At 53.7% G+C, this 20,207-nt stretch overlaps 1 protein-coding gene and 1 long non-coding RNA gene across 7 annotated transcripts in view; both read right to left on the minus strand.

The window, feature by feature from the left end:
* The window catches only part of LONRF3 (LON peptidase N-terminal domain and ring finger 3), a 38,909-nt gene extending 25,196 nt beyond the window's left edge, over positions 1-13,713 (minus strand). Inside the window, exons 1-4 of one of the 3 annotated variants that reach the window (XM_036087857.2) lie at positions 12,714-12,847; positions 9,671-9,789; positions 6,115-6,237; positions 1,850-2,005 (exon numbers count right to left, since the gene is read on the minus strand). In XM_036087857.2, the coding sequence (XP_035943750.1) occupies positions 1,850-2,005; positions 6,115-6,237; positions 9,671-9,682 (291 nt within the window). In that variant the 5' untranslated portion in view covers positions 9,683-9,789; positions 12,714-12,847. Of the gene's footprint in view, positions 1-1,849; positions 2,006-6,114; positions 6,238-9,670; positions 9,790-12,713 lie in introns of all 3 variants that reach the window. The other 2 variants (XM_078064301.1, XM_078064302.1) reach the window with 2 other exon arrangements.
* A 4,970-nt stretch (positions 13,714-18,683) lies between these two features.
* LOC118555500 (uncharacterized) overlaps positions 18,684-20,207 on the minus strand; it is an 85,121-nt gene continuing 83,597 nt past the window's right edge. For 2 of the 4 annotated variants that reach the window (XR_013444573.1, XR_013444572.1), the window contains exons 7-8: positions 19,977-20,107; positions 18,684-19,580 (exon numbers count right to left, since the gene is read on the minus strand). This is a non-coding gene — a long non-coding RNA (uncharacterized LOC118555500). The remainder of the gene's footprint in view (positions 19,581-19,976; positions 20,108-20,207) is intronic. The other 2 variants (XR_013444574.1, XR_013444571.1) reach the window with 2 other exon arrangements.

A 20,207-nucleotide genomic window follows, 5' to 3' on the forward strand; every position in this document is an offset into this window, starting at 1 on the left:
GGCACAGGTGTGTTCACAGGCCTGCGGAGTCACCTCGGGTTCCAGAGCTCTTTGTCACACTAGTCAAAAGAACTCCGTGTTATACTAGTCAAAAGACAAACTACTCTTAGTTGGTTGAGCAACTGCCTTCGGCTCAGGTCATGATCCTGGAGTCCCTGGATCGAGTCCCGCATCGGGCTCCCTGCTCAGCAGGGAGTCTGCTTCTCCCTCTGATCCTCCCCCTCTCATGCTCTCTGTCTCCCATTCTCTCTCTCAGGTAAATAAATAAAATCTTTAAAAAAAAAAAAAAAAAGACAAACTACTCTTTCGACTAGATTTTGAGTGAGAAGTCTGAAAAAGAGACAAGTCATTTGGTAAAATGACCAATAATGTCTCTAGCCTTTTCAAGAATTTTTGTCCAGGAGAGAGCATTTGAAAATGAATCTAGAAATAAATCCAATGACAAGGTGTTGGTGCAGATTTATCTGGAGAACCCTGAACTCTACTCTAAATCCATAGTCCACAGGTCCAAATGCTCATGTTGTTTTCTTTCCTTCCAACCCCTAGCCCCTCAAAATGGTAGATAGATGGAAAATGGGGAGTGTATAGTCGGGAGAGAACAGTGAGGCAAGAAGAAAAAGGATGTGGGTTTTCTCAGTCTCTAACCTGGGGAGTTCAGGGGATCTGCAGCACAACTTTCCCTGAGCCCCAGGCATTGTCCATACGGGAGTACACTGCTTTGCAAAGCAAAGTTTATGTGGAAGCCCAATCCCCCATTCCCCACAGCTGGCTCACCCCTGAAAGCCAGGGGTGCTATTTTCCTTCATTTCTGATTGAGCTGCAATGAGGAGTCACTCCAGGCACTTCTTCAGTTCACTATTAGTGTTCTCAGTCATGTACTAATGATCTCAACATTACTGAAATGCACTAGGGGTTCTCTGACCTCAGAAGATACTTGGTTCTGCCCCGTTTTTTGTTCTGTTTTGTTTTTTTAAGTCAGGCACACCTACTTTTTATTCCTTCTCAAGAGCGGGGAGAGAAGCAGGGAAAATGTTAAGTTTCCTGCCTTTCAGAGAACCCAAGAAACCATGGGAGATCACAGGGCTTCCATACAGGGGAAGGACACATGGCACGGATGGAGGGGAGACTGTTGCCTCAAGGAGCCTAGGTTTTCAGGGCTAAATTCTGCCTTCAAGTCTGGACTTCTGAGCCCCAGCTTCTGGCCACTTGCCCTCTGCTGGGAAAGCCAGGGCCTGGAGCCCAGCTCTCCGTGGTTCTCTTCCCTTGTTCTCAAAGATGGGCCCAAACACCCGTCTTCCTCCCAGGGACTTAATGCTTCCCAAATTGCTTCCCTCTTCCTCGCTACAACTACGTCCTGGAAGTCTACTGATGTGTAAGACACCGTGCAGGAATATAAAATTACCTCCACTTGGGGATCAAATGGAGCTGTCTTTGCACAAGGAACTCAGCTGGTGCTCAAAGACCAGCTGCTTGAACAAACAAAAAAAGCAGGAAAGGAGGGGTTATTAGGCCTCTTCCCAGGCTCCGCCCCTAAGCTGATAAAGCCGCCAGGACTGAATGGTTCCAGGGGAAGCGGGCCAACTCCTTTTTACTTCTATTAAATCTCTCTCTCAGCTGGATCTGACCAAGAACTGGAAAAAATGAAGGTAATAAAACCAAACCCCCCCCGGGACCGTGCCTGAAATCCAGTTTTATCTGTAAGAAATAACCTTCTAGCAAAGAACACAACCACTAGCGACTCCATTTCTTCCTTTTCAGGAACCGAAGGAGAGGTAGGGCTCACTCCCACGTTTGCCCACACAACAGCCAAACGAAGCATCGCGAGCGAGCTGGGCGAGTTGAATTTTACCTGTGACAACTTTGGTAGATTATGACTGGTGCCTTCAGTAGCCATTGATTCTACGTGTTCCTTTAATCTAGGGTGAGGTGCCAACAACTTCAGGATATCGGGAAAATGTTCCTGAGAGTCCCCCGGGACTGATGGTGAAAAGAAACTAAGGAGAAGCTGTGACATAAAACAGAAGACTTCACTGCTTAAGTTTCTACAGGTGCTTGGGTGGTGGGGGAGGGAGGGGGAGGAAGGGGCAGGGGACACAGTTCGTGGGGTGAAACTCCAGGGAAGCAGCCTGGAACCAGAGACCCCAACATACGAGGGCAGGGGGCCTCAGTTCAGCGTGCATCAGAGGTACCTGGGGAGCTTATGACCACTCCACTTTCCAAGTTCCCACGCCTGGCTCCCCCAGGTCTGAAGCGTGGCCCCAGAATCTGGATTTCAAAATGGCACCACAGATGCCTTTGTCACCCTAGCCAAAGTTAAGAACCATCACTCCCATGCTACCATTCCATAGAAATATCTGCAGTGGAAATTCAAGACCTATCTAGGAGGAAAGAGACAGAGAGGTGAAGGCAGGAGACAAACAACACCGGGGGACCTGCAGTCACGTCCGTAGCACGCCCGTGGATAGAAGTCTACACGTGTCTTCTAGGTTCCTCCATGTCTTTCCCCTGCCGGCCCATTTTGCTCCCTCCTTCCCGGACCATCCTCCTTGGACCTTTAATCCTTTCCACAGTGAAGTGGTGGGAAGAGCAAAACCCAGCCTCTCCTCCCCCATTCTGGCCTTTACTGTGCAGAGACTGTCGGGTAACTTCAAGTATTGGAGGCAGGCGGGTTCCAGTCTGGGGCTGGTTTCCCTTGCGGTTGGAGAATGTGGGGGGCGGGGGAGGTGGCAGGTGAAGACCCAGAGGACCCAGAAGGGCCTGGGAGTCAAGGATGTGTGTTCTCATGCAGGCTTCCCCACGAGCTGCCCACATTCTTGTTTCAATTCTCCCCTGTGCCAGCACGGGTTACAGATAGACACGTGCACATACTGTATGTAACGTGAAACACAAGAAAGCGGCTCGCTTGGCTTCGAACACACATTGAAATGTTTACCACTGGGCAGCCGCTGCAGTGTCTGGAGACCCACTAAAGGATGCTCCACGCCCTTGCTCAGCGGAATAGGGTATGAACTGATCAAAGGAGGCTGACAGAAACTCCAACCAAACTCTGTCCAGTTTAATTTGTCCCCTTGCTGGCCCCCAGCAGTGCCTTCACGATGTTCCTTGAGACGTCAGCACTTTCCACATAGCCAAACCCTGCTCAGTCTCCAAGGCTAGCTCCGTTGCTACAACTCTAGCCCCCTGATATCACCTGTCCGTTCGTGTTCTCTACTGCACATAATGGAGCACCTTATACTACCCGGTCTCGCCCTAGACTCAGAATCGTGCCGCACACGTAAGTCTTTCCCTCTAACCAGATGGCCAGCTTCTGGAGGCCCATGGCAGATGTCCAATGCGTACTCATCACCCCGGACGGAATTGAATTAAGACACTTATCCATCCCAGGGCCCAGACAGAGGCCGAGTGTTCAAGCCCAAAGTCCTCAGACAGATCGCAATTTCCGTCCAGCTCTGGGAAACCCACTTCCCAGGTTTAGGTTGTCGGTAAAGGAGTGAGGTGGGGAGGTACTCACAGTGCCCAGGGCCATAAATGCCAGCTTTCAGAGGCCCCTCCTCCCGAGGAACCAAAGTTGGCCTTCAGAAGCCCTCCTGAGTGGCCCAACAGGACCAACCCACTTCTGAAGCAGTCCCTGGAATTCTCCCCCAAAGAGCACAGTGCTTGCTTGTCGTGAGGAGCACCGCGTGATGTATGCAATTGTTGAATCACTATGTTGTACACCTGAAACTAATATAACAGTGTATGTTAACTAACTGGAATTGAGATAAAAACTTTCGAAAAGAGAGCATGGTGCTCTTCAGTGGCAGCCACACAGCATCCCAAGGGACAAGGTTCAAAGGGCAGAGCATGGAGGGGGGTGGGAAGGGAGGCAGAGGGGAGAAATTGAAGGAGACAAGGCAGAAACAGCAACAACACTTCACTTCTTACCTTTACTACCTAAGACCTCATTCTAGACCTTTGGAAAACAAAAGTTGGGGTCAACGCTCAGTGAGAATAATCATTCCACATGAATGAAAGTCAATTCCACTTCAGTGTCAGCCTTAGAAAGACCCGAATGAGTCAAGAAGGGGGAAAAAAAAGAATCCGAGGTAAAAACAAATGCTAAAAAGAAACCTAGGCCTGGGAGTGCCTAAGGTAGCTAATTACTGCCAAGTGAACCTGGACCATCTTTGTCAAATCTTCAGCCCTGAAACTGGAACGGTACAGTAAATAAGAACTGCCGAGGGCCCTCAGTGTTCGTATATGGCTGCCGTGCCCTCATCACAGTCAGTGGGAATTCGCCTCTAAATTCTTGGCCCTGCTTCAGAACTCCAGGACACTCATTATGGGCATCTGCTCCCTTGTATTCTCTGGCATTTATAGGGCGCTGTGTAACACATGCAGGATTGGAAGGTCCTTGAGGACGGAGACTGTGGCTTATGCCTCGTTGGGTCTCCAGAGCTTAGCACAGCACTTTGCCCCATCCTGTTTGGTGGTTGTGGAAGTGACACTAGCTGGTCTCTAAAAGTGGCTGGAGAGAGAGGTCAACCCAACTGATGACACCAGAGCCTCTCAGGCCAAGTAGGAAATGGACGAACAGGAGTAAAGAAACCACTCACCCCTGGATCTGACACCTGCCTCTGTTGGCCTTTGCACACTCTGCCCCTAAAGTCAAGATTCTTCTAACCAACCTTTGTCCATCCCCCACCCCCAGAACTGGATGGTCCCACTGCTACTCTCCACCCCACCCTAGCAGTGAGCGCCAAGCCCCCTGGCATGTCCTCCTGGGACAGAAGAATGGTGGAATGGCTAGGAAGGCAGACTCTGGAAGCAGATGGAGTGGGGTTTACGTGCCCTTTCACCAAGCACTAGCTACATGGTCTCGGGAAGTCACCAAGCCTCGGCTTCCTCATCTATGTCCTCTGTAACATGGGGATAAATAACATCAGCTACCCTCATAGGGATGTTGTGGGGATTAAATTATATTCTCCACAGAGAGCCCTAGCACAGTGCCTGGTGCACTGGAAATGCTCGATAAATGTCAGCTGTTATTACTATTATTTACACCATGGACTACACTTAAGATTCAGGGAAGGGTTCACAGCCTGGAGCAATTCTCTGCCACCAGTACTCCTCTCAAGAACACCTTGTCCACTTTCCCAAACCAGGTGAAAGCAACTTTCCAGAGAAGAAATCTGTGCGAGGCGCAACCTCCAGAGCTTGGCTTCCCCTAGTTCACTGATTTTGCTAAAGATTCCTTTCTGGAGCCTTCAGAAACCAATCCGGTCTCTTGCTCCCTTCCTTCATCCATGACTCTGCCAAACCTCACTGGGACAGAGGCACTTGAGACAGGTGGCGAATAGCGGGAGGGGCTTGGGGAGGGCAGAGGCCACCACTGACTGTCAGCATCCAACTTCCGGGCCAATTAGCCACACACCATGAAAGCACACTGTGGAACAGTAAGCAAAGCAGTTCATGAACTGAGGACACTTGAGCCCTTCACCAGGGCTAACATTTCATGAATTAAAAAACAAAACAAAAGAACCACATTCTCCTGGGATTCAAGAGTTGGAATGACTGCTTGGATTATATCGTAATGGTCCCTGACTTATATTTGTGAGACAGTGTGTGTTCTATTTCTAGCAAAGGCTGAAGGCTGGAGTTCTGCATATAGCAGGGGAGAGGGTGACCAACATTCCTGGCGAGGAGCTGGCTGCCCTGTGTGGCTGGTGAAGCTGTGACTCAGCCAAAGCAAAGTTCTACAACTGCAGGCAGCCCCAAACCCCTGACCTCTCATCAACAGCCAGATTCTCAGCAGTGAGCCTCCACCCCCATGTTAACTTGTTTGCTTTGCTTTGGTTTTCCTACTCACAACCCAGACCCTGAATCTAAGAAGCAAGAACATTCCTCGGAGGCTCCTCCAAAAATGCAGGAACTGCTCAATCTGATTGCATATGCCAAGAGGATGGTGTTTCTAGGCAATTGGCACTTGTGTCTCCTTCCTGCCCCCTTAACCAAGGGAGCCACCCACTCAGGGCCTTAAATGCCAGGAAGGGCAGTTCCCTCACTCCCCTCCTTGGAGAAGACAGAGAAGTGGGAGCCCACTGGGCAGCTGGACCTGACATCATCTCAACTCACCCTCTGGGCTTCAGATCTTGCTCTTTTGTTCTTTCCATCGAGGGACACACAATATAGAAACTCCCTTAGTGCTTCCTCCACCTTGCCTAAGGTGGCTAAGGCTTGTGCTTTTCTGAAGTGTGCCTGGAAGAAAACATTAGCATTCAATCCTGTTCTTGTTCACCTACTGACTTATTGACACTAGCCAAACACTTAGTGAGTATTCATTACTCTGTGAAGGGTTTTAGAAGGACTACCTTATCTACAGCCCTATCTGTAGGCAAATGTTCTGAAGCCCATTTTACAAAAGATGAAACTGAGACCCAGAAAAGTGACTTGCCCAAAGGAACACAGATGGTAAATTGTGGATTCAAGGTTTAAGTCTGGGACTGACTGATACCAAAGTCCCATTTCTTAACCACTGTGCCATACGACCTCCCCGCTGCCCCACTGTTGTGTTGGAGGTATTGCCAAATGTAGCAAGAAGCCTCATTTAAGCACATACTATCCAGCGTCCAGAACCCACCCAGATAGGCCTTCCTATTAACTAGTCTGTCAAGCAAAGACCTAGTCCACATTACTGGCTGAGTGATTGCCTATACTTGCTGATCATTTTTCAGAAGAGGCCCAAGGGAAAGGACATGACCTCTCCAAGACCTCAAGGTAGTTAGTGGCAAAGCTGGAACTAGAACTGTGGTCTAGGACCCCAAGAATGCTCTTCCCCACAAAGCTGACTTCTCTTCAAAGGGCTAACCAGGGACTGAGCAAATGCTTTCCCTCCTGTGGGCTCAGCTCACTTCTGTTCCCTTCCCACATCTTTAAAAAGTATAAAGAAGTTTTAGGGGTGCCTGGGTGGCTCAGTTGGTTAAGCATCTGACTCTTGGATTCGGCTCAGGTCCTGATCTCCTGGCTCGTGAGATCTAGCCCTGCATCGGCTCCCTGCTTGGCGGGAGTCTGCTTGAACATTCTCTCCCTCGGCCCCTTCCCCCACAAATCTTTAAAAAAAAAAAAAGTATAAAGAAGTTTTAGGGCTCTCCGGGGTCCCCGCCCAGCTGCCCCGGCAGAGAAACTCTAGAGGTAACAGAAGAGCATCTTGGGAAAGAGGGAGGAACAAGAAAAGAGGTGGGAAGAGGGCTACATTCTCTCTTGTGCCTTGGGACAGGTGGCCTTTGCAACTTGGCTGGGAGGGCATTGCTCTTGAGTCAGCTAGGGTGCCCCTCGGGGGCCTGCTCCCCACTCCCTTGCCTCCACGGCTGACCCTGAGTCTAACTTAGAGAAGGAAATGATCCAGGTTGCAGCTGCTGGGCACTCCCAGCTTCCCCTCCTAACATGCTCTTACAGGCCCTGGGGCGGTGCCCTCTGGCTCCGACCTGGCTACAGTCTCCACCGGCAGGGATCTGCCTTCTTGAGCTGTGACCCCTGCTCCAAACCTCTTGAGGTCCTCCCCTGTACCCCCACCCTTCTCCTGGAGCCTAATCTTGGCTGATACTTGGGTGCTGATGGCTTCCTTCATTGCTCCTCCCAGCAGCATTTACCAGGGGCCCCCTGGAGAAAGGCTTGCATGACATTTCAGGGCAGCTAGAGGAGATAAGTGTTGGGAGACTGGAGAGGCCTCTAGGACCCCTCCAATCGTACCAAAGAGCAACCCATATACTCCACCTGCTCAGGGCAGCCAGCCCACCCACCTGCAGGAGGTGTTGAGTACCACTGAGCCTGGCTGGACTGGCTGGACTAGGGCTGCAGGAGGTACAGCCCTCCCCTAGGGGCATTGCACAAAGAAATGGTGGGAAGTATGCAAATCAGAGTATGGGCTGGTTTTGAATCATATGCATCAGTTCAAATATTCTCTCAACCCTCAAGACAATACCGTTCATTCTCTGCACTGCCTCTCCGCTTACCCCAGCACTCTGGGGAAATGAAACTCCTGTTTACTACTTCCACCAAGTCTGATTTCACTGGGGAAGTCACTTTTCCCATTTCATCTGAAAAGGTCTACTACTTCTCAGCCCGGCTTCCCACTGTACTATGAAGGCTCCCACCCTTAGGCCCTAGGTTTAGGGTGGGAGCAGAAGAAGCTGCAAGAGAAGTCCTCTTACCCCCAGGCAGCTTCCTGACCTGCGCTGCTATAAAGCACAAAATGTTCTCACTGAAGCTCCTTTGGATCAAGACACTGGTGACTTTTAGTAAACTGTAAATCTGTTCCTTGGTAAGGAGAACATACTACTGCCATAACCCATGAAAACCTTCTCATCGAAGCACATGAGAGATTCACTCACACCAACGGCCCAGTGTGCAGGTCCATAAATGCTTTATCTGAGGTTCCCAATTCCAGAAACAGTCTGATAATCCAAAGTTTCATAAGCTTGGCATCAAAAGTCATTAGGTGGCAAATATATATGATATAGAATACGTCATAGTCTTTATCTCACTTAGTGTGAATTTTCATGTAATGTATGGCAGAAATATTAGCGTGTATGATTGTGAGATGCTGTCCAGAGCTCACTGAGGGTGCCACCTGGTGTATGGTCTTTCTGAAATCAGAAACGTTCTGGACTCTGAACACTTCTGGCCCCATGGGATTCAGATAAGGGACCACAGATCAGAACCTGGGTAAGGTGGGTTTCCGAGGTGGCATCCTGGGGGTTGTGTAGAGAGAACACTACACCAAGGCCTAGCAAACGGCAGAGCTCCCAGAATGGCCTCTTGATCATGCTCACCAGTGACCTTCACACCACATTCCGCAGGAGGCAAGTGGGGCAGACAGCAATAGCTGTGCTTTGCAACCAAGGACCCTTGGGGTCCAGAGAGTGAAGCGACTTCCCCATGGTCACTTAACTTGCAAGTAGTAGAGCCCAGGCTCAAACCTAATCTCCTAAACAAAATATTGACACGTGGCTAAGGGCCAGTCCTGAGGCCAGAGATGCAGAAAGTGACACTTTGCATCCTAGCATCCTGAGAGGTGCCTAGCCTTTCTCTGACCACCCCTTCATGTGACCTAGATGTTTGGGGATACCAGCAGGCTGATTATATTAAGGACTTGAAATAACACAACCAGCCAGCAATACTTCTCTCATGTTCCTCTTTCTATTGTCCCTGAAAATGATAGAACACATAATGCTATGTGCCAGGCATTGTTCTAGGCATCTTACACGTATTAGCTCATGTAATCCTCACAACGGAACCCTGTTAAGTAGGTGCGTTGAATATCCCCCTTCCCAATTTTAGAGATGAGGAGATGAGGCACAGAGAGGTTAAGTAACTTGCCCAGGACCACACAGCTGGTAGAAGTAGCAGAGCTGGGGCATAAACTCAGGCGGTCTGACTGCTAAGTCCATGTTCTGAAGAGTCACAAAGCCTAAGCTGCTCTGCAGTCATCAGGTGGAGAAGAAAACTGGGGAAGAATCCAGTTCCCTTGCAGATCCCTGAGTCACCCTTTGCCAAGGGACCCCCAGCTCCTTAGCAAAGCCTTTTCCCTGCTCTGCTTGAGCTCTAGTGCCCCAAACCCTCAGGGAGGCAGCCCCTCCTGCCAATTCCCGTCTATAGGACAAGCCATTCCCATCCCTCCCATTCCACTCACCTTAAAACCCATTGGGCGGAGCTTACATGCTATTTCTGCATCATGCAGTGCATCCTCATGAGACTCCAAGGTGAAATAAATTTGAGACCGGTTGCTATAAAGCAAGTGGTCATTTGGAGCTGCCAGAATGAGAAAAAAAAAAAAAAAAAAGCTCTCATTAATGGTCTCAGCGCAAAAACATAAATCCTGTATGAGAACGGATCTTGAGCAAATGGCAAGTTATCTAGGATTTTTCTACTGGGGATCCAAAGGCTTAAGCTCCATCTCCAGCCCTGATATTGCCCTGCCTGCCACCCCTCCACCCCTGCCACTCTGGGTCTGAGCTTCCCCAACTATAAAGAAGTATTTTTTTTTAAGTTTGTTTATTTTTATTTATTTTTTATTTTTTGACAGAGAGAGGAGGGCAGAGGGAGAGGGAGAGAGAGAATCCCAAGCAGGCTCCACGCCCAGGGCTCCATCTTACAACCCTGACATCATGACCTGAGCTGAAATCAGGAGTCGGACGCTTAACCAACTGAGCCATCCAGGCGCCCCATAAAGAAGTAATTTTCTCTCCTTTCTCAAGCCGTTCCTTAGAGGGCCTGTGGGGTGAGTGGTGCATCAGCCGCTCTGACATAGTGGAAACCCTGGCCCCCTACTTCACCGCTATGCATGGCTACCAACCGGCAGCCTGGCTTCTGCGTGAGGTATCACCCACAAGGAAACAGGCCAGGGAGGAGGGAAAGGGAGGTGGCCAGATGTGACCCCCATCCTGCCCACCAGGAAGACAAGTCCAGGATAGTCTTCTCATGACATTAGCAACACCTCTGTCTACAAAGCCCAGGGCCTATGAAGTTTCTCCGAATGCACTTGCAAGGCTCCATCCTCTCATTAGATGGCCAAATGTGACTGCACCTAAACAAGGCTGCTGGGAATGAAGTGAGCTCGGCTCTCACTAACACTTTGAATCACTAGGTGCCAGGGCTGGACCGGCCTTTAGAGATCACCTGGCTCAATCAATCCATTCTTCAGATGAGGAAAATCAAGCCCAGAGAGCAAAAGGCATCTGCTCCAAGTCATAGAGCTAGCTGGTCAGACTCTGAAGCTTTGAAGCTGGGGCGGGGGAGATGTTCCTTTTTCTGAAGGGTGTGCACTACATAGAATAATAAGGGGACACTGGCCACCTTCCAGCACAGAGATACTCGCCTGCTGGGGAGGCCCCGTACCTCTTAAAACGGTAAGTCTGTCATTTTTTTCACCCTGACCGCTCAGATTAACAAAGGTGAAGGAAGAAACTCCCAGGGGAAAAGCGGTGGCAGCAACAAAGGGGGAGGAAGACAGCGGGAAGGGGCTTTCCTGGCCCTTGAGGTATGGCTGAAAGGAATGGAACCTCCCTTGGAGATCTGGGTTTAAGTGACCTCCATTGTCTCCAGGTTGCCCCGCTCCTGCCCAGGGACTGCGCTCCAGCTGCGGCTGCTGGAACACGCTTCGTGGGGTTTTTCCCCAGGGCTGTGCAGAGGACTTGCTTGGGTGCCCATTACTTGCTCTCCAGACGTCAGCAGAGTTTACGGTGTATGCTATCCCTTTTGTTCTGCAGCACTCGCCAGCCCGGTGCCGGCTCAGTGTGCCTTGCCTGAGCACAGGACGTGCGTGGGGGGAGGGGTCCTCCTCTACCTCGAGTTGCCACCTCGCACCGCTAGCCCGCGCTCCTCCCCCTCCCCCACTACTCGTTGCAAATTCGGATAGCAAGTCAACACGTGGAGCCTCGAGCCCACTCCCTCCTCCAACCCGTCGGAGTCGGGCTCAGGGCACCCTGGGATCCCCAGAGCCCCCGTCTGCCCGGCGCTGCCGCCTCCTCCCCGGCACGCTCCGCCAGACGCCGCGCCCCGCCGGCCGAGCTCCCGGCGGCTGGCCCGAGCTGGGCACTACCGGCCCGCCGCTCCGCAGCCACTTCCTGGGTCGGGACGCGGAGGGTCCGCGGGGGCCGCTCCTCGAGGGAGCTCGGGCGCCCCGGTGCGGCCAGAGCCCTGGGGCTGCCCACGTTTGCCCTTGAAGCCGCCAAGCCCACCCGTCCTTCCTCCCGCAGCGCGGCAGCGGGGGGGGGGGGGGGGGGCGAGGCGTGCCCCCCTCCGTAGCCAGCCCGCGGTCCCCGGGGATCCCCGAGCAGTTGCGCCGCCCGGTCGCCCGCCGGGCTGGTGGGGTAGGGGTTCGAGGAGAGGGCGCAGGCTGCGGGCGGGGCGGGGGGGGGCATCTATTTCAGCCGAGGATCGTGTGATAGGAAGCGGTGACAATGAGTCACAGGGCAGCGGGGCGCGAACGCTCCCCTCCCCCCCCGCACACGCTCGCGGGATGGTTTCCGAGGCGAGCGTGGCCCACTTCGGTTACCTCAGCCGTTACACAATCCCGCCCGCGCGGAGGAGGGGCCGCCCGGCCCGGGCCGCTGGCGGCCCTTATGCAACCAGTGCTCTCCTGACCTAATTCTACGCCGGACCCACCCCACCGGGAGCCGCGGCCCCGGAAGGGCCGACTCCCGCCGCGGCGGCGGCCCCGGGCCGGGCGCGAGCGGCACACGCCCGCGCCGACCGAACGTCGCGGCCCGGCGGGAGGCCGGCGGCCCCGGCGCGGGTGTGGGCGGGGTGCGAAGTTCCTCCGCCCGCCCGCAAGGTGCAGGCAGGTGCGAGAGGATCCCGGGCGCGCGGACGGAGAGGGCGCAGAGGCGGGGACCGCGCGAGCCCGCGCAAGAGACGCGGGGGACAGAGACGCGAAGGAGACAGAGGAACAGTGACCCAGGCAGAAGCTGACGGAGGGACTCGGGAATACAAGCCACGAGGAGACACGGAAAAAGACAAAGAGCGACAGACAGGGACACAGAGAAAGGGCGATAAATTGGTAGCGACAGAGACCAAGTCAGAGACCGAACTCCAGACGCCCCTCCCCCACGCCAGTCACGGCCCGCCCGCCCCCCCCAACGGTCCCCCGCGCCCCCCTCGGCCCCGGTCCGCCCCCCAACTCCCCGCCGCGCTCATCCCCCCGGCCCCCCGGCCCGGCGACGCGGTGGGCTCACCTAGGCGAACCGCCTCGTTGTACTTGAGCAACGCCGCCTCCACCTGGTGCTCGCGGTACAGCCGGTTGCCCTCGTGCCGGAGTTGCGACGCCCGTGCGGGGCCGGGGAACAACTTGCCCAGGAGGCCGCTGAGCACCACGTTGACCCGCAGCGGCGGCGGCGGCGGCGGCGGCAGTGGCGTGGCCGCCGCCGCCGCCTCCTGCTGCCCGACTCGCCGGACCGCGCGCGCCCTCCCGGCGGCCACCATCAACGCCGAGAGCTTGACCCCGCACAGGGCGCAGCGCCGGTCGGCTGCCCGGCCGCGTTCCAGGCACAGTTTACAGAAGGTGTGGCCGCACGACAAGGACACGGGGTCTGACAGAAACCCATGGCACTTCCGGCACTTGAAGCCGTCCCACACCTCGGTGGCCGTGGCGGCCGTTGGCGCCCCTGCCTCTTCCGCCGCCGCCTCACGGCTCGCCGCACCGCTCCTGTCCGGGGGCGCCGGCGGCAGCGCCTCGCCTTGCGGGACGTTCTGGGCCAGGCAGCGTACCAGTTGTTCCAGCTGCTCGGCCACCAGCTGCTGCCGCTCGGAGAGCTGTCTGTACACCTCGAAGGCTTCCCGCAGGCGCCCCCCAGACGCCAGGGCGTCAGCCTGCTGGAGCAGGACTTTGCACTCGGGCGTCGAGGGACTCGGAGGCTGCTCCTCCGGCCCCGGCTCCGGCTCCCGAGTGGCTAAAGGTGCGGAGCCTTCTGTAGCCGCCTCGGGCTGGGGGCCCACGTCGCCGCGGGCCGCGGATGCCGCCGGCTCCGCCTGTTCTAAGTTGTTGCCGCCGAGCTCGGCGGGCAAGCTCAGCATCTGTCCAGTCTGAAGTGAGTCCATAGAGAGACAGGCGCCTCGGGAAGAGGCGTCTAGGGGCCAGAGACCCAGAGCAGAGAGCAGCGACTGACGAGAAGCCGGACTGCCACGAGTGCCGCGTTGCCGCGCGCCGATCCCTGCCGCGCCTCCACGAGCTCCATGCCGGCCGCCGCGCGCCGACTAATAACTGTCTTGTCTCAGCAAAGTGTTATATAAAACTGTACCACGTGACGCGCCGCCACGCCGCTCATTGGCCGGCGGCGGGGAAATTGTTACAAAACCAGACAGTTTTGTAACAGTGTTGCGCTTGCTTCTTTTGGCTTCGCTTTTCTTGGCGTTTTCTTAACGACTGAGCCACCCAGGCGCCCCTTCTTGGCGTTTTCTTGAGGTGGTTTGTATTTACTCTCCTCCTTATCTCCCCCTCACAATGTGGTTGCTTTTCCGAGGAGAGGGAGGGAAAAAACCCAAAGTCTTCTCTCGGGTTTCTCCGTCACCAAACCCTACCCGATCCCACCTTCAAACCCGCCGGGAGACCGGTCCCCTCAGCCCGCCGTTCGCGGGCGGCCCCTCCCTCAACCCATCCCTCGAGACGCTAAGACCTCGAGGTGCGCAGCCCGCCGAATCTCTGAGACGCGGAAGGCGCGCCCGCCTAGGGGCTACGGTTGACGTCTGCGGAGGGAAGCGTTTTGGGACGGTCCCCGGGAAGCCCACACTCCCCCCACTCCAGTTCCGGCCGCGGCTCGCGAGCCCTGGGAGCCCCATCCCTAACCGGGGTCCCTAACCGCCTTCCCCGGGGAGCCCCCCCACCCCAAAGGTAGTGAGTGTAGTCATCCGAGGGCGCTTCTGTGCTGGGAGCCACCCGGAGCAGCGGGCCCGGCGGACGCAGAAGTTGGGTGGCGCTCGCCGAGGGGCGAGGGACCCGTCAGGAAGATGCGCTTGCGGGACGGGGCCCAGGGGAGGCGCCTCGCGTGCCCCGCGCCTCAGCTTTCTCCCGCCGGCGCCAGAACCTGCGGCGGGCGGGCACGAGGCCGTGGGGGGGCCACCAGGGGGGCTCCGGGGGCCCACGAGGGGGCGCGGCCACGAGAACTCCGTTCGGATCAGCGGGTCCCCTGGGGGCGTGGGAGAACCGCAGGAGGGACCGGAACCGGGAGCGCTCCTCCGGGGAAAGTCCGCGAGTCCTGGCGCGCTCGAGCGGCGGGCCGAGCTGCGTCCAGGTTCGCTGCTCCGGAGCAGCGCCGCGCTCTCGGCCCCGGCGGGTCGCCCCTGAGGGCTGCGCGGGGGATGGGCGGTGGGGGACCGCGAGGGCTGTGTGCAGGCGGCGGTGCTGGGCTCACGGTAGCTGGGCGGCCTCGAGGCTGCCCCGCTTCCTTCCAGAAGGCCCGTGTCAACTGCTCACGCGATCTCTCCCCACCCCTCGCCCTCAGAAGTTGACGGGAGCCACACGCACAAACGAAGAGGCTTCGAGACCTAAAGGAATAAGGCACAGCCCCCACGGCCATGCCGCTGCGAGCAACGGCATGGGGTCTGGGCTTGCCTCTGGCTCCGGGAGCCCCCAGGGCCCGCGGGCTCGGAGCAGTGCCTGGAGCCGCGCGCCGCCCCAGCGCCTGAAGACCTACAGTTGGCTCCCGCTGTGGCCATTTCTTAGTTGAGGGACCTCGGGCAAGTGACCTAAACTCTAGGAACCGATGTTTCGGGTTCTGAACACATGTCAGGGATGATCTTAGTCGGGATCAAGTCATGTTTCAGAGCTGGGGACCACAGGCTCCCTCAGGGCTCTGTGTCTCTTTAGGTCGTTAATCTCCCCTCGGATCAACACCAAAGCCCCAAAAAACAAGTACACTGTCGTGCAGCAATTTCTAGAGCCTCCCTCTGGTAAGACAGGACTGGGGAATGGGTCAGAGGGGAGAAGGAACGCTGAGACAGCGGGGAAAAAGACCAAGAAAAGAAACCAAGGAGCTCAGGATGTAGCCAGGAAGGCATAAAGCGCTCATAGGAAAACTTGGCTTGCAGCCCTAGCTTTGCCATGACTTGCTATGAGACCTTAGGCAAGTCCTCCACTCAGGCCTTAGTTTCTCCAGATCTCCAAGGTTCTCTCCAGCCCTCGCCTTCAGTGGCTTCTATCCTAAGACTGAATTTCATGGTACCAACTCAACTACTTAAGTACAAGACTAGTCCAGATGCTGGGGGTGGGGGTGGCTTGGACAAGGGGGCGAAGTCAGCAGTAGTAGTAGAAGGACAGGGGCGGCTAGACTGCTGTCCTCTTCATCAGGGTCAGGCCTGAGCTAGATTTTAAAGATAGAGAAGTCAGAGGACTGGCCAAGAGGGGAGGACATGGCCATGCCAGGCAGCGGAGGAGGGAAGCCCCTTTCACCCTTCAAATTGCCCTGCTGTTGAATGGGCTTGGTCTTAGTCCATTCAGGTTGCCATAATAAAATACTATAGACTGGGTGGCTTATAAGAAACAGAAATTTATTTATCACACTTCTGGAGACTGAACAAGATCGAGATCAAGACTCCTGCAGATCTGGTGTCTGGTGAGGGCCCACTTCCTGGTTCATAGGCAGCCATCTTCCAGCTGCGTCCTCAAATGGTGGAAGGTGAGTGATCTCTCCAGCATCTCTTTTATAAGGGCACTAATTCCATTCATGAAAGTGAGAGCCCTTTTGATTTAATCACCTCCCAAGGGCCCCACCTCCAAATACCATCACATTAGGGATTAGTTTTCAACAAATGAATGGGGGGGGCAACACAAACATTCAGTCTATAGCAGGGTCCCCAACATTAATTATTTTTCTGCCCCTTCTGACACCTATGAGGAGGGACAGTCTGTAGGTAATGGGCAGGTAATGAGAGGTAATGAAAGGGCCATGAGATAGATAATGATGAAAACTTAATTCAAGATCCTTATCCCTTTGACAAGTTTTAAAAAAGATGTTGGTTACTGCCAGTTGTCTTCTGCATGCAGTTCTGAGATGTGCCTTGCTCCCTGGACCACCTTGATGGGTAAACATCCTCTGGGTTGGTTTCCCTCCCTTGCCCGTCGGGGTTGGAGGGGGCAAGGAGAAGGCCAAGGCAAGTCAGGCAGCAGGTTTCAGTCCTGCAGGCATGGAGTAGAGATGCTCTCACCAGGTAGCCCCCTTTGGCATCTGTGTGTGCCCAAAGCTGACCATGAATTTGGCCAGGAATGTTAATAGCTGCCAGGGTGATGCAGGGTGCACTGGTACCGAAAACAGGCAGCACCGTGTACTCATGGACCAGACAGACTTCATCAGAGTTTTCCATTGTCTTTGCATATCAGGACTGCCTGTAGGATAACACCAAATGGGCTTCTATGGAATTCTGGAAAACATTACCACAGCGGCTTTCTTCCCTTCTTTATTTAAAATAAACAAACATTACCTCGATATACATTTGTGGACCAACTCAAAAGTCTCCTACTCAAAACTTCCTCCGGAACCTCTGAGCTCACTAATTGGAGCTCCCTACAAGGAGGGGAGGGGAGAGATGGACAACAATTTTTCAGATGCAAATATTCCCTTCCGAGTGCCTGGTGCGTCAAATCTCCCTTTAATTTGCTAGGATCCCCTCTTGTGGCTAAGGTTGACCATGGGGCAGGCAGGAAGAGCAAAGGTTGACCTGCACCTCCTTTTCCAGTGACTACAGCAAGTTTTCCAACCGGGCGCTGAGGAACCTCTCTGGGGCCCAGAGGAGACAGCTGGCGGGGCTCTACCCTAGCTCCCTTCAAGGGCAGCACTGCATCTGTTGGTCTGTTTCATGGTGAGCTTGGGGGTACAATCTCACTGAAGAAAGAAAGGCTTTCCCTTCTTTAAAATAAAAAGTCTGACAAGACGAAATCAGAGAGGGAGACAAACCATAAGAGACTCTTAATCATAGGAGACAAACTGAGGGTTGCCGGAGGGGAGGGGAGGGATGGGGGAGAGGGGGTGGGGTAACTGGGTGATGGGCATTAAGGAGGGCACGAGATGTAATGAGCACTGGGTGTGATATGCAACTGATGAATCACTGACCTCTATCTAATAGTACAGAAATAATACACCATATGTTAATTGAATTTAAATAAAAATAAATAAAATAAAAAGTTTGCAAATCATGGCAATTTTCACCTATTTGTCGAGCATCTTCTATATGCCAGGCACTGTGGTAGGTCCTGAAGATACAGCCTAGCAGCACTTGGCTCCCAGGTGCTCCCTTTACAAACGGTTGCACATACTCTTCCCACACATTCTCATCCCAGCTTCCTAAACAGACTAGAAGTTCCATGAGGGCAAGACTAGTGTCTTGTGTCTTTCATCTCCTCCTCAAAGGACAGTGTTTGTTTTTGATTTGGTTTTGTTTTAGAGAGGGAAGGGGGAGGCGCAGAGGGAGAGAATCCTCAGGCTGACTCCCCGCTGAGTGTGGAGCGTGACACAGGGCGCCATCCCAGGACCCTGAGATCAGGACCTGAGCCGAAATCAGGAGTCGGACGCTTAACCCACTGAGCCACCCAGGTGCCCCTCAAAGGACAGAATTTGAACAGATTTTACTGAACACGGCAGTGGACATTTTGGCTCTGGATGGGAGAGTGCAGGGGACAAGAGGACATCCAGCTAGAAAGTCATACCTTTGCCCTGGGTCATTCACAGAGGAGAAAGTGAACACGCAGATAATTAAGCATTGACAATCCTGTGCTCACTTTGGCAACACATATACTAAAACTGGAAGGAGCCGACAGTCCCATACAACCCTGCACACACACACACACACACACACACACACACACACACGCACACTATGTACAGAAGCTTGGCCAAAGCACTTATTTACTGTTTACTTGAGTTTCTCATTTTATAAACTGGGGGTGACCCATCAATTATGCAGTCTTGGGGCGCCTGGGTGGCTCAGATGGTTAAGCGTCTCCCTTCAGCTCGGGTCATGATCCCAGGCTCCTGGGATCGAGTCCCGCATCGCTTCTCCCTCTGCCTGCCGCTTCCCCTGCTTGTGCTCTCTCTCCCTCTGTCGAATAAATAAATAAAATCTTTAAAAAAATTATGCAGCCTTTATAGGGGGAAAAAAAAGACATCATGGGCGTTAAAGGCACTGACATGAAAAAGGCTGCCCCTCGCTATCTAGAGTAGCCAAGAGCCAGAGCTAAAAACTACAAGTGTGAAAACTTCACAGATCAGCCCTGGTTTCACAGATCAGGGAACTGAGGGCTAGCGAAAGCTGGTGATTTGCTGTGGGAATCCGTGACACAGCCTCCTGTCTCTGTTTAAAGTTCTTTCCGTGTGAGCAGAAAGCTTCCAAAGGACACAGACCATCTCCCCAAGTAAGTCGGAAGTTATTTCAGGTTTCTTACACGATTTGCAATTCAACAAATGTTTATTGAACATATACTACGTGCTAACAGACTGGCATTTGTGGGCAAGAATAGAAGGATATGGCACTGTTCTTAACCTCCAGTAGCTAACTGAGGAAATAAGAGGCAAAGATTTGAAATAGTTAAGTAAAAATAACAGGCAGTATGTGAGAAGTGCCAAAATTGGGGGAACAGCGAGTCCAAGCGAGAGCGCAAAGGAGACAGACGGCTGCTTTCCATCTCATAGCCTTTAAGCCAAGCTGGAGAGGATTTAGCTAGGAAAGTTGAAACCACCTCACTTCTCAACCCAAGGGGGTTCCCTTCACATCAGGGGCCACCTGGCTGGGAAAAAGGAGAAATTCAAGGAAGCTGGGCTGGTCAAGGCCCAGGGATTTCTAATTTTAAAGGCTACCCATGTGATTATAATACTCAGCCAGGTTTGGGGTTTACCCATGTAAAGGATAATGCAGAATAGATTGGCTAAGTGCACCCCAATCCTTTTCTCCCTAGCCCATCCTCAGTTTCTCTGGGGGAGGTGGGTATCAATAATTCTTGTCTACTTTTTACTGAAGGGAAAACTGAGGGTCCAGAGACTTTCTTTCCCCCCACCCCCACCAGAGACTTTCAGTGATGTGGTCAAGGTCCTTCAGCAAGTAGTGTGATCTCTGGTTTCCTGCCAACCAAGAGAAATAGAAAGATCAGAAGCTATCCTCAAGGAAGATTTTGCTTCATTTCTCTGCAAGACAAATCAAACCCACTTGGTTGGCCAGAGTTGGCTGCCCAGAGGACAAAAAGGAGCAAGTCTCTGGAACTGCCAGGTGTGTGGGACAGAGCCCAGGGCAAGGTTAGAGGCTGGGAGCTCCGAGTTCTAACTCTGCTGTGTGACTCAACCCAAGGCACTTCCCCTCTCTCTTTGTGTGTCCTTTACCTATTAATAACGATGCCCAACGTCACTGTTGGCATTAGCTACCAGTGATGGCAAATGCACAGTGCAGTTCGTCCCCATGTGATTCCTGGGAACAAAAGGGATCCACAGCCACCTGCCGACTGTTGTGAGTAAAGTACGTACCGACTGCCTTCGGAGTAGAGGCGCTTTCTTCCCAGGAGAGTGAGCTAAAGGCCCTGGGGCTGGGCCCTGCCCTCTGCAGGAGTACTGGCCAGTGTGGAGGCCCTAGAGATCCTGGCAGAGAGCAGTCTGGTCTTAGGAGGAAAAAGAAATAAAAGCCGGTTATCTGGAGGGAAAACAGCAAACATCCAGCAGAAGGAAATTACCTGAAAGCTTTGGCAGGCCTGGGAATGG

This window comes from Halichoerus grypus, chromosome X (assembly GCF_964656455.1).
Source record: "Halichoerus grypus chromosome X, mHalGry1.hap1.1, whole genome shotgun sequence".
Classification (NCBI taxonomy): Eukaryota; Metazoa; Chordata; class Mammalia; order Carnivora; family Phocidae; genus Halichoerus; species Halichoerus grypus.